This window comes from Lemur catta, chromosome 16 (genome assembly GCF_020740605.2).
Source record: "Lemur catta isolate mLemCat1 chromosome 16, mLemCat1.pri, whole genome shotgun sequence".
In the NCBI taxonomy this organism is placed as follows: Eukaryota; Metazoa; Chordata; class Mammalia; order Primates; family Lemuridae; genus Lemur; species Lemur catta.
Genome location: NC_059143.1, coordinates 26,860,740 through 26,874,723, shown reverse-complemented (window position 1 = coordinate 26,874,723; position 13,984 = coordinate 26,860,740). Strand labels below are relative to the sequence as shown.

At 41.2% G+C, this 13,984-nt stretch overlaps 1 protein-coding gene across 1 annotated transcript in view; it reads left to right on the top strand.

Moving 5' to 3' along the window:
* TPGS2 (tubulin polyglutamylase complex subunit 2) overlaps positions 1 to 10,300 on the top strand; it is a 42,418-nt gene extending 32,118 nt beyond the window's left edge. The window contains exons 5-7 of the mRNA XM_045527674.1: positions 3,507 to 3,620; positions 5,560 to 5,720; positions 7,432 to 10,300. Coding sequence (XP_045383630.1) covers positions 3,507 to 3,620; positions 5,560 to 5,720; positions 7,432 to 7,668 — 512 coding nt within the window. The 3' untranslated portion in view covers positions 7,669 to 10,300. The remainder of the gene's footprint in view (positions 1 to 3,506; positions 3,621 to 5,559; positions 5,721 to 7,431) is intronic.
* The last annotated feature ends 3,684 nt before the right edge of the window (positions 10,301 to 13,984 follow it).

The window sequence follows — 13,984 nt, the reverse complement described above, 5'->3', positions numbered from 1 at the left end:
AGTGGCTCATACCTGTAATCCCAGCACTTTGGGAAACTGAGACAGGAGGATTGCTTGAGCTCAGGAGTTTGAGACCACTTTGGGTGTAGTGAGACCCATCTCTACAAGAAATAAAATTAGCTGAGCATGGTGGCATGCACCTGTAGTCCTAGCTTCTCAGGAGGCTGAGGCAAGAGGATTGCTTGAGCCTGGGAGTTGGAGGTTTCAGTGAACTGTGATCATTGCACTGTACTCTAGTCTGGGTGACAAAGCCAGACCCTGTTTTTAAAACACACAAACACACACACCCCACTGTAGAATTGTATACTTTAAATGAGTGATTGGTATGGTAGGTGAATTATATCTCAAAAAAGCTTTTATATAAAAAGGAAATTTCACCATATAAGGAGAAATATCCTAAACCTCAGATTGGTTTTGTAAATAATTTTTCAAAAAGTAATTTCTACTAAAAAATAACCAGGCATATGAGGAAACACAACCCATGAACAAGAACCAGCACAAATAACAGGTAACAGAGATCAATGGTGGTTACTAGAGGCTTGTGGGGGAGGGATGGGGAAAGGGGTGACATTGGTCAACAGGTATGAAATTTCAGTTAGAAGGACTAAGTTCTGGTGATCTGTTGTACCGCATGGTGACTGTCGTTAATACTAATGTATCATACATTTCAAAATAACTAAAAGAGAAGATTTTAAATGTTTCCTCCACAAAGAAATGATAAATACTTAACGTGATGGATATGCTGAGTAGCCTGATTTGATCAGCCACAATGTATACATATATTTGAAACATCACATTGTACCCCATAAATATATACATTTATTGCTTGTCAGTTAAAAATAAAACTTTAAATTTTTTAATTGAAAAAAAAAAAAAGAAAGCTAGATCCACTAGTACTCCCCGGAGCGACGGTGTTAGATACAGGGTATAAAATAATATGCTAATGCATACATGGAGATAAAACCAAACTAAAATTCAGGGAGGAACTGAAAACAGTGGCATTGCACATTTGAAACAAAGGAAAGAAAATTCAGACATTGACATGCTTACAGTAATGACGGAGCACCTTTTACCAGATCAAAGCTTCTGCAGATAATACTCTACACTCCGCAAAAAGTTTAGAAACAATTACCTGGAAGGACTGGAGAGTAACCAAAAACAGGAAGAAAGTAGAGTGGTGTCTACAATTGGCAGAACGGAACCACACTGAGTGACTTTTCTATTTCTACAACTTTTCACCTAGGACAGACCCCAGTCAGCACAAGGCAGGGCTATTAAAACTTGGTGGGAACCTGCAATCTAGACTTTTGATTTCATCCAATATAGATAACAAGAGACCAGATTTATCCTCACACCTGGAACAACAACAACAAAATAAACCCAAACAATGGTTTTCAAGACAGTGGCCATCAACCAACAAAGGACAATGAGCCCTGAGCAATGGGAAACAAACAAGGTGAACCCTATAATCTCCCTAGCATACTACCTTGAGAAGAGTTTCCAGTCCACAGTGTAGAATGGGGGACCCAGCTAGGATCCATTGCACTCCCTGAGTTGAGAAGACAGAGCTGAGAGTCCAGATGGATCAAGGCAGCTAGAGTTCACAGAACTGAGATAGGAGAATGCTGCATAAAGAGAAAACTCCAGAGACCTGCAGAGGGTCCCCCTCAAGTATTCAGCACATAACTGATAGGCACATGCATGTGAAGAAACTGCCCAAAGCCACTCAAGTTGGGGGACAAAACCACTCAAGATGATCACAGGGAATAATGCCCGGTACTCACACAGGACCAGGAATAGTGCCTGTTTCTACCAGACAGGCCGAAATACCTTATGATTTACACAGCATTAGATACAGTACTCAAAAAGGTCTTGTCTCAGTAATGGAGAATAATCAGCTCTAGGTCATGCCTGACAAATCTTGAGAGTAAGGCCCAAAGTATCTGTTTCCAGGTAACTTAACTGTGTCAAAGAACAGAGCTCAAGAATATTTACAGAAATATAGAAACATCCAGCACTCAGCAATGGAAAATTAACAATTTCTGGCACCCAATCAAAGATTGCCAGGCATGCAAAGAAGTAGAAAAATATGAACATAATAAGAAAAAGGGATTAATTGAAACCAATCCAGTGGTGACACACATTTTGTTAATAGAATTAGCATAAATGTTTACCTTTGCTTTATTGGTTTAAAAAAAAGAATTAGTATGTATGGACATTAAAAATTATAACTTTATTACATATATCAAAAAAATAAGTATAGACATGGAAGATATATTTATGTGTATGTGTATATTATATATCCCAAATTTAACATTTAGAGATGATAATGAGTTTCTAAGATGAAAAATAAACTGGATAAGATCAACAGTGGCTTAGACATTGCAGAAGAAGAGATTTGGGAACTTAAAAACATAACAATAGAAACTATTCAAAATGACACAGAAAGAAAAAAATATATATTTTTAATGAAAAGAGCATCAATGAGCTGAGGGACAACAAATGGTATAATATATATGTAATTGGAGTCCCTGAAAAGAAAGGAGTCAGGGGCCAGAAAATATTTGAAAAAATAATGGCTCAAAAGTTTACCAATTTGATGGAAACCATAAACCCACATATCCAATAAGCTTAGTAAGCCAGGAACAAGAAACACAAATATACCAAGAAACACCGTAATCAAATTGCTGAAAGGGATAAAGAGAAAATCTTATAAGCAGCCAAAGAGAAAAGAAATTACTTATAAACGAACAGAGATAAGGACAGTGGCGTATTTCTCCTTGGAAACAATTCATTGAGCAAGATAAAGTACCCAGAAAGTTACCAACCCAGAAGTTTATACCCAGTGAAAATCTTTCTTTAAAAAAGGCCTTTTTGAAAAGCAATCTGGCAGCATCCATTCTACTGCAGAGAATCTGTCCCATATAACAAAAGCACCAGAACATAAGATGATTATTGTGGCATTCACAGCAGAATAATGATAGGTGAATGCCTATCAACAGGGGGATAGCAGAATAAATTGGGAAACATCCACTCCCACAGACTATCAAGTAGTCATTAAAAAGGATGAATTAGAGTTACACCACATGACTTAGAGGGCTTTCCACTTGGTATTGGATAGAAAGCAAGATTCAGATCATGTGTTTGATATCCCATTTGTATACAGTAAATGATCTTGGGAAAAGGAAACGTTATGTTGGCACTAAGTCATCAAGATTGCTCTGCCTTTATGTGTTCCTACTCCCAAGAAGTTCAGTTTCCTTTCCTCGTGCCTCCTTTCCCAGATTCCCTGACACTGCCTGTTGATGATAGGGAAGCCCAGCCAGAAGGTCATGGATGAGATCCAGGACATTAATTCACATACAGAATTTATTTGAAAATAATATTTAAACACATGACTGAGATAAGGCTTTTTCCCCATTTTTTTCATCCTAGCAAAGTTGGATGTATAATTATGGGTTTGAGTTGAGTTGTTTGAACATTACCATTAACTTCTGGGTTTGCAGCCAGTGAGGACCAGCCCGAGAAGCCTCACTTCGACTCTCGCAGTGTGATATTTGAGCTGGATTCGTGCAACGGGAATGGGAAGGTTTGTCTTGTCTACAAAACTGGAAAACCAGGTAAGGATCATTTATAAACATGGCCCTGTCGTTTGGCTATGGTCTTGCCAGACCTTGCTTGTCACCTGTCACACAAAAGGCACATGCCTCCTGGGATGCTGCCAGATCTCTTAAATGTGCTATGACCCAGAAAAAGCCCCTTTGATCCTCTGAGAATTCCCCCTCTAGGCTAATTGCTAGAGTCCTTTTATCCATCTTTATTTGTGAGTTACTGCAAAACAGTCGATGGGTTTGGGATAATAGATGAGTAGAAACTAAAAGTAGTAGTCATTTTGTTTATAGACTCCTATGGCAAATTCAGGCAATAGATAAACATCCAAGAAATAGATTATCTTTTATCTTTCTTTTATACTTCTATATCTAGGCCAATTAACAGCAATAAAAACCTGAATTACTAATAGACTTTCAAGATCCCAAATGGGAAATCAAAAGAAAAAGTTTCTGTGACCTTGAGCAGCAGCTGTACTTGGCCCATAACAACCTTGAAGACCTTAGTCTAGGGACTGTGAAACCACAGAACTGGATAAGGCCAAGCCCTCTTCAGGTAGCTCCTCAGGTAGAGGTGAGAAGATATACCAGGATTTACCTCTGGGGGAAGGAGAAATTGTCTCTAGCTGGAGGAATCTTTGCAAAGTAGCCTTTGAGCTGTATCTTGAATTATGGGTAGGAATTAGATATGGGGTGTGGAGGGGGATTTGGTGGTATAAAAAGTTTATCAAAGCAAAGGGACAAATGGGTAAACACCATGCCGTGGGAAAGTCCAACTGATTTAGGGGGAATGACAGGTAAGTTCAATTCATTGGGCCACATGATTCATCTAGGGGATGAGGAGATGAAGCCAGAAGGCCTATTGCTCCTTCTCACTCAGAGGTTTGAAAGCCAAGTAAAAGAGTTTGGACATCATGTAGAAGACAGTGAAGAATCAGTCAAGGTTGCTTAAGAGGATGATAGGATTCAAATGGAAATGTTTATGACCACAAGCAGTTTGGGCAGAGAAAGAGACTGGATGGATGACAGAGGCCACTTAGGGAGACGTTACAGCTATCTAGACAGCAGATGAAGAAGGATAGGGTTGAAGTAGTAAGGATAGAAGGTCAGGAACAGGTGTGAGGCAGGAGCTGGCATGATAGCACCTGCTTCACTTTGACGAGGACATCAGACAGTAGCACTGAGAGAATTCTCAGGAGTGAGCTGCTCTGAGCTCTTTCATGGTGGTTTTTTATAGCACTTTTGATTACTGAGAGATCTTTTCAGAACAGCCCAAGCCAGTCAGAGTTTCTCTCCATCAGGAAAGTGGAGACCACAGAATGTACTCAGTGGGGGAAAGGGGAGTGCTGATTACACACAGAAAAGGAGCAGCTGCTTCGATAGCCTGAATGTACTTCCAGATGGTGAGAGCCAGCAAAAATAGATCAACTAATCTATTTGCTCGGCACAGTGGCTCATACCTGTAATCCTACCACTTTGGGAGGCCAAAGCAGGAACATCTCTTGAGGCCAGGAGTTTGAGACTGGCCTGAGCAACATAGTGAGACCCTGTCTCTACCAAAAAAAATAAAAATAAAAAAATAAGCCAGGCATGGTGGTGTATGCCTGTAGTCCTATAGTCCTAGCTACTCAGGAGGCTGAGGCAGGAGAATTGCTTGAGCCCAGGAGTTCCAGGCTGCAGTGAGCTATGATGACATCATTACACTCCAGCCTGGATGAGAGTGAGACCTTGTCTCAAAAAAAAAAGTGTAGAAGAATGTCAAAGACCCTGGTAAAAGTGACCACCAGAGAATGAGACTGGGAGGTTATAAGGGGGGGAAAAGGGAGAACTTTTACATTTTACATCCTCTCTACTGGGATTTTTTTAAAACCATAAGTATATATCAACTTTATAGTTAAAAGGAAAAAAGTGTTAAGCTATCCCTTACCTTTTATTTCCTTTGCTATTTCAGCATTAGCACAAGACACTGAGATCTGGTTCCTGGACAGAGCATTATACTGGCATTTTCTCACAGACACCTTTACTGCCTATTACCGCCTGCTCATCACCCACCTGGGCCTGCCCCAGTGGCAGTATGCCTTCACCAGCTATGGCATTAGCCCACAGGCCAAGGTAAGGGAGGAACCACACTTGTCATCTTAAACTGTGGTGTGTATCAAAATCTTCTGAGAAGTGGTTAAGTTGCAGATTCCCCACTTCCCCATCTGATTCAGGAGATCTGGGGTGGAGCTATGGAACCTGGATTTCCAATAAGCAAGGCAGGTGACTCAAATGTAGGTGGACAACCTCACTTTATGCTGATCCAACTAAGTGGTTCCCAAACTTGATCCTCAGAATTACCTGGGGAGTTTTTATTTTTAAATATTATGGTGGGGCCGGGTATATTAGGTCCAATTAGTTGTTTTGGATTGGCAATACATACACAAAGGAAGAGTAAAAGTAAGTCTCTCATTTCCCTATTTTCCCATTGTACTTCCCCAGAGGCAGCTACTATTACTAGTCTCTTTTGTGCCCTTTCCAAGATACTCATTGCACTTAAAGCATACATACAGTTTTTGGTTCCTTTTTTCTAAATCACAAGTGTAATGTACTATCCACATTGTTCTTCACTTAACACCTCATTTTGGAGATATTCCCTTCCAGTACGTTTAGAGCTGCCTTGACCTTTTCAGTGTCTACAGAGTATTCCATTGTATGGGTGTGCCTCATTGTTATTACAGGTCTGGGCACCATTTCAAACACACGGATGCCAGGTATACAACCTGGTATACAATCTAGTTTGAAAACACCAAGAACTTTGGACTGGAGTGAGCTGGTCTGGGCTCCTTCATGATCGTATCTCACAGCCCTAACTTAGCATTAAATTAGGGACTTGGCTCCAGCCCCACTTCCCTATGTATTCATCTAGTGGGCTTCATCTTCCTCAAATGTCACATGATGATAACATCCATCTGGTCAACATTATGAGGTGGTTGTGACCAGTGAAAAGTCATTAAATGTGGGTGCCCTTTGCCCTCAGCTGCCTAGAAAGCCAGTAGGGAACAGAGTACCAACACACACAGCTTCTCTCAGCATGAACTTCTCCTGGGGGAAGGGTGCTCACCTGAGGGGTGAGTAGCTGATGTGAGAGCAGAACAATTAGAAGGACACTGTCCCCTGGTGATTTGAGATTTAGCATACCAGGCTTGGAGCTCACTGGATCAGAAAGAAGGAAGTGTACTCACATTCTGGTTCTTGTATGCCTTTATTTTAAAGGTTATGAGATCTTGGCCGGGTGCGGTGGCTCACCCCTGTAATCCTAGCCCTCTGGGAGGCCGAGGCGGGTGGATTGCTCAAGGTTAGGAGTTCGAGACCAGCCTGAGCGAGACCTCGTCTCTACCAAAAATAGAAATAAATTATCTGGACAACTAAAAATATATATAGGAAAAAAAAAATTAGCCGGGCCTGGTGGCGCATGCCTGTAGTCCCAGCTATTGGGGAGGCTGAGGCAGTAGGATCGCTTAAGCCCAGGAGTTTGAGGTTGCTGTGAGCTAGGCTGACGCCACGGCACTCACTCTAGCCTGGGCAACAAAGTGAGACTCTGTCTCAAAAAAAAAAGGGTTATGAGATCTCAAAGCAATGTGTGTGTCTTACCAGGGATGGATAGAATCTGTCATTTTCACTTAAAGGAAGAATTAATAGATCTTTGAGGCAATTTTTCATAGAAACTTATACTCTTCTCTCTTTAGTGGGGATGTCGGGGTAGAGAGCTGGGATCAGAAGCAAACAAAGAATGGCATTTCTCCTTTGAATTGTGACCCTCTCTCTCATTTCTGCCTTATAGCAATGGTTCAGCATGTATAAACCCATCACCTACAACACAAACCTGCTCACAGAAGAGACTGACTCCTTTGTGAACAAGCTGGATCCCAGCAAAGTGTTTAAGAGCAAGAACAAGACCTTAATCCCAAAGAAGAAAGGGCCTGTACAGCCTGCAGGTGGCCAGAAAGGGCCCTCAGGTCCCCCCACTCCCTCCACTTCTAAATCATCTTCTGGCTCTGGAAACCCTGTCCGGAAATGAATACCTCCAGCTTTTCACCAGCTCCATAGCGGCAGTTCCCATGCACAGATGGCCCCACCCTCAGATTCTGTGAATGGAACCATAGGCTTCTTCCCCTCTCAGTGGCCAAATCCTAGGCCTTCCCCCCCACCCCCCGCCCCGACATTATCCAGGAGTTGGAAGGGCATACTGAGGTCTCCCCAAGAGTTCCTCCCACAGCTACATGGTACTGTCCTGTCTCCAGAAGCAATAGAAAGTTTTGGATCTATCTTGGCCAGATAGATCTGAGAATTAGCTGAGACCTTTGTTCTGTTTCTGTACCCAACCCTCAATCCTTTAATGTGATTAGGTAAGCCCCACCCCCGGCAAAGAAACCACTGGTTTTGACCCATGAGGCATTAGAACTTTGCTGTTCAACCAGAAGCCACCAGTTGCATGGGGCTATTTAAATTATATGCAAATTCATTTCCTCGATTGCATTAGCTACATTTCGTGTTAGTAGATTCTGTATTAGCACAAAGATATGCAACATTTCCATCATGACAAAGTTCTGTTGGAGAGCACTGGATTAGAATATGTTCATACTGTTCTTCCTCAGATCAATTGTTGTTGTTAGATAGATGTTGGTGTCTTAATTTGATGGGTCATAACGTTCCATGAAAATTCTTTAAGATAACAAGTATACATTCTTTATATCCTTTACTGCAAACATATTTCGCTCTGCTCATTTCTTTTTCAGTATCCTATAAAGTTTGTCTTGCCAGTTTCCTCTTAAGTTTCTTGCTTCCAGTTTTGTGTTGGGATGTTTGTACATTTACCAAAGTTAATTTTTAAAAGAGAGGTACTTCCGTTGCACTTTATTCTAACCATTTAAAAACAAAACTCCCAAACATTGGTTTGCAGGCCTCTTCAGTAAGGAGTTTTGATGAAGCCAGTCACTGTTAACAAAAGCTTTCCACTTGCTCTGCCTGCCTATTCTCAGCTCTGAGTTGTCCAGCCCTGGCCTTCCTTAGGACAAGCCGTCTCCTGCCTAGAACAGCGTAGGGTTCCAAAAGTTCCTTTGGAAATAAGTTGCCTGTAATCCAGAGATCATTTTCCCATAGACACATAGGGGTATTAGGCCTCCAGCTAGCCCACATATGCTTAATATTTGACACAAGCTAAATCTGAATTTACCTAGTACACCTAATAAAATTTCTGTAGAGAAGAGCACTCAAATTTTCACTTAGGAATGTCTGTTTCCTTCCTCTACAGCGCCAGCAGTGGGCAGAAGCAAGGCTTTCACTCTACTCTCCAGGAGGGAAAGTAGGAAATCACCCACCCAGCCCTAAGGTCCTTGGGTAGCTACAGTTTTTGTGCTCAAGTCCCAGAGGTTGGAGAATGAAAAGTTCGGAGGGATGAGGTGCAGGAGTCTGTACTATCTGCACACTTCAATCCCAACTGGCTCTCTCTTTCCTGACTTCTCTCTACCACAGTGATTGGCAGGCTTCTTTCCTTTGCACTACCTCTAGGGTTCCCCTCTTCCGTGACGCCCTGGGGGACTAAAAGTAGGCCCCAGGATTTTCCACCTGCACTTTTGTTCTGAAACATTGAGTATCTATGAAGTTTTAAAATTTTTGTTTTGATTGTTGACAATAGTGATAAATATTCATGAAAATGAGGCTTCAATCCTCCCTCCACCTATCACTTTCTGTAGCCCCTGAGGAAAACCAAGGTGAAGAGTTGGCCTTCAAGGATCAAAAACTGTAGCTGGCTGCTTCCTTATTTTTGTAATAGTTGAAAGTCTTGAAATATTAATGCTCAAAAGTCTTTGGGAGCATAAGCTGAACTTCATGTTAACAGTTTATTCAGTTGCTTTCAAATATGTGTACTTCAGCCATTCTGATTCACTTCAAATGGAAAATGTTTAAAGTAACAATACCTCTTACCTTTGCAATCCCAAAACTAACCATTTACAATTCAGCATGGCCATTTAATCGTTTGTGTTTTTTAACCATGACATGACTCTATCAAATCTTCCCTAATTTAGGAGACATTTTGGCCCTTTTAATTGCTTAGATTATAATACTTCAAATGTTAAGTGTGCAACAGTTCATGGAGTGGGAGAAAAGGATACAGAGAGAGACCAAGTTTTAAAAGAGAAATAGCTGGAGTTTAGTCTTCCAGAAGTATTTTTTGGGGCCAGAACTGATCAAATCACAGGGATAACTGACAGCACCAGGTAAGAGATGGTCATGTCATCTTCCATTGGAGCCCCTGAGTTATAGTACTTCCAAATCAGTCCTGGTCCAGTTCTAGTTTCCACAAGTAAAGCAGCAGAGGAACGAAGAGAGCAGTGGTGCCCTTAAAATCAGTGGCAGTCACGTGGGAATCCTCAAGAGGCTGTCTAGGAAAAGGGATTATGATGAGGAACTACTCAAGACCTGCCTCAGAAGGGGCAGGGTAGTGAGGAGCAGGGCCAGCTACCTAACATGCAGGATTCAGTGGAAAATGAAGACATGGGCCTCTTGTTCAGAAATCAGGAAAACAGTGCCATTACAGGTACTAAACATACAATGGTTTTCCTTTCTTCTGGGGTGTCTCTCACAACTTAAAATGGTGTCTTTTATTTGCTATTTAATGCTGTTGTAAGAAAAATTAAAATTTTACATTACTAGCGTGTATTTTACTATTCATCTTTATACAATTTTTGTACAATTCCAGTTTTGAATGAAAATGAGCATTTAAAGTTATGTAGAATCATGAAAATTACACTTTGTATTTTATACCTTATGTATACATGCTGTATGCATATGTGGTTCATTCTTACCAGAACAGTGGAAAAACTGCCCAAAATTAGCTCAACTGTTACTATTTCACTTCTTGATATGTGCACATTTTATCAACACTGTCTTCAACTTACTGATGAGTAAGGGAGAAAAAAAGAAAACGGAACTATGGGCTGCCCTGTGTTTTCATTTGTGTCATCATTTTCAGCATAAGTGGTTGGCTAGTACAGGAACTTAACATGAGTAAGAAAAGATATGATAGGGCTCCATGGTCACTGGCATTCTTAGAATGCCATTGCCTTTTTTCTGTGTTCCAAGCAAGTCTGGTTCAAATGGAAAGTGTGGCCTCTTGGGGTTCTCAGGACCACCACTTAGTTGTAGACCTAAGATGTTTACCTTGTACTCACTTTGAATCTCGCTGAACTCTGACGCATCGGGGGTCCACCGGAATTCTGTGCTCATGGGGCATCACAAAGGTTACATGTAAACGGGGCAGTAAGGCACGCTGGACACACACATACCTCATCTGCTCATGTGCATGCTCCATTGTCCCATCAGACTGCATTTACATAAGTTCAAAGATACAATGAAGAATTTCAAGATACTGACAGAAGAGCACTAAACCAGGGGTGAAGTCACTCCAAGTATGGGCCCTGTGTGACTGCACAGGTCACCCACCAGTGAAGCCGGCCTTCATGAAGGAGGAAGGGAGCCCTTATGGCAAAAGACTTAACATGGAGGTAAGAGGAGAAAAAAACACCCATGGATTTATGTTTTGAAACTAAACTAAAGCAATTAAAATGGCAGTGGGCTCTACTATAAATCAGTTGCCCAGGGAAAAGACACTAGGCTGGAATCACAAAATGAGGATAAATGGCAGACTGCGTCACGATGCATTGATGTGGTTAGGGCTATACGTAAAGTGCCACACCATCATGCTGCTTTCAGGGAAGTAACCAAGCCCAAGATAGGAAGGAAAAGGGGCAGTTTGCACATGATGATCCACAGAATCTGCCCATTAAAGCTGACATGCACCAGTGTCACAGGAGCTGTGTGTAGAAAGTAAGGTACCCAAATCCCCCTCCAGACCTGCTAAATCAAAATTGCCAGGAAAGGTTCCAGGTATCGGGATTTGTAATCAACTGAAATGGTGACAATGATGCTCACCAAGTCTGAAACTTGCTACTTAGGGGGTCTGGATAATTTTGCTTTTATTACACGGAGAATAATTCAAAATCTGTTTTTTATCTAGTAAAGTATAAAGACTGGAATAGAATGACAAAGGAAACTTTTTATCTTCTGTGGAAATACATGTATTTTTTCTAAACTTTTTATTATGAAGGATTTTAAACATTTACAAAGATAATATAATGAATCCCTTGTATCCATTACCCAGTTTCAACAGTTATCAACTCGTGACCAATCATGTTCTATCTATACCTCTATTTACTTCTTCAGGGTAAATAGAAATGCAAATTTAAACCACAAAGCGATACCATCTTATACTAGTCAGAATGGCTACTATTAAAATATCACATCAGGTGTGGTGGCTCATGCCTATAATCCTAGCACTTTGGGATGCCAAGGCAGGAGTATCTCTTGAGGCCAGGAAGGAGTTCAAGACCAGTCTGAGCAACATAGCAAGATGCTGTTTGTACCAAAACCACCAAAAGTCAAAAAACCGCGGCCTCAAGTCCCCAACCCCAGCCCCACAAAGAGCTGTGAAAGTTTAAAAGCATTTTCAGAGGTCAGGCACAGTGGTTCACACTCATAGTTCTGGCACTTTGGGAGGCTTAGTGGGGAAGGTTGCTTGAGGTCAGGAGTTAAAGACCAGACTGAGCAAGAGCAAGAACTCCCCCGCCCCACCCCAAAAAAAAACAAAAAAGAAAGAAAAAGCATTTTAGGCAGATGCCATCAATATTAGAGGGCAGGGTCTCTTTCTGAAGGGAAATGAGATTTTTCTGGTTAATTTTCTAAAAGAGCAAAAGCCAAGCCTTCTGGTTAGGCTGGCCCAATTGAATAGTCCATGTACTTCAGTGACCTGTCATAATACAGGAGGCACCTGCTGCTGACGCTGGAACACAAGGCATCCTGCTTACCTTGTGGTTGATTTAATGTGATGTCTGTAACACACTATGCGCATCCGCTGTGGAATTATCTTTAAATATTAAACCAAAACCCATTTCCTCCTATTTCTACCTGAACCATATAACTTATACATAATATCAAAATGAATAGAAGAAAATATGCAATGGAAACTGGCTGTTGAAACTGGTTCCTCTAATGGGAGCTGAGGAGCTGAGTGTGTATCTGCAGACTTTGGGGACTGGCCACAAGCAAAGACCTGGTGACATCAAGCCCCTCTTTTCAAAGATAATAAATAGTGCTCATTAAGAGAACATTACGGGCTTACGCCTTCCTTGATTAAGTATCAGCAACCTGAATGACCTCTCACCATATCCATTCACCGATCAGAGTGGGAATCATTCCATCAACAATTCACAAAGAAAGCTTGTGCTTCTGAACATTTCCTACTTGTACCAAAGGTAGATGGATAGGTGGATGGATGTGGGGATGGATTACCAGTTACTTATAATTGATGTGAAATTTGCACGTGATTACCAATCCCAAACAAAAGGAGTTTACACAGTGCTGCCACCTGGTACACAACCCAGGCCTCCAGGACTTCTCAGCTTGGTCAAGGTGGGATTGGCTGGCTCCCCACCCCCCAGGCCCACCCCTGGTTCAGTCTCTGCTGCATGTTTTGAGTATAGCTGACTACTGATAACCAACTTGCAGCTATTTTAAATGTTCTAAAAGAACAAAGAAACAACAAACCAGTGAGTTAGACCAGGATAGATCATTTCCTATCTTCTGTCCTTGGGGAAAATTATTCAACATCTCTCATCCTGCTTCTTTATATGAAAAATGAAAATGCAGAGTGGCTATAAGGATTCTATTAAATATACATCAACTGCTCATGCAGAGACGACTTCAATAAATATTTTAACTATTTTTAAAAAAATCACTCAGAAAGTCCATTTTCGCTCCATGAATTGCCTAGCAAACAACTGATTTTTCCACCAAACAGGCTGCCTTTTTTTGACAAAATTGATGGTGCATTTTAATGTCATAGACCTTCACTGAAAATGCAAAGACATTTCATCCTGTATCTTAGGCAATTTGGTGTTTTTATTTTTACTTCTCTGATAAAATGATTTCTGATGCCTGGTCATGTCTAACTTCTTTAAAAAAATAAATAATGATTTCTGATGAAAAACCTAGAAAGAGCTGCAGAGTAGTTGATAAACTAAAATTCTAATTTTAGTTGATGACTATCTCCCAGGCCCCCAGGTCAGATCCCTAAGGGGAAGGATCTCTTTTATCCCAGCCAGATCCCAGTGCCTGGCACAGGATTACCTCCATAACAACAGGCCCTCGGATCACATTTGTGGTGGTTGTATAGTTTCGTAGGGCTGCCATAACACGTTACCACAGCTTGGTGGCTTAAAACAAGAAATTTATTTTCTCATAATTCTGGAGGCTGGAAGTTCAACGTCAGCTTTACT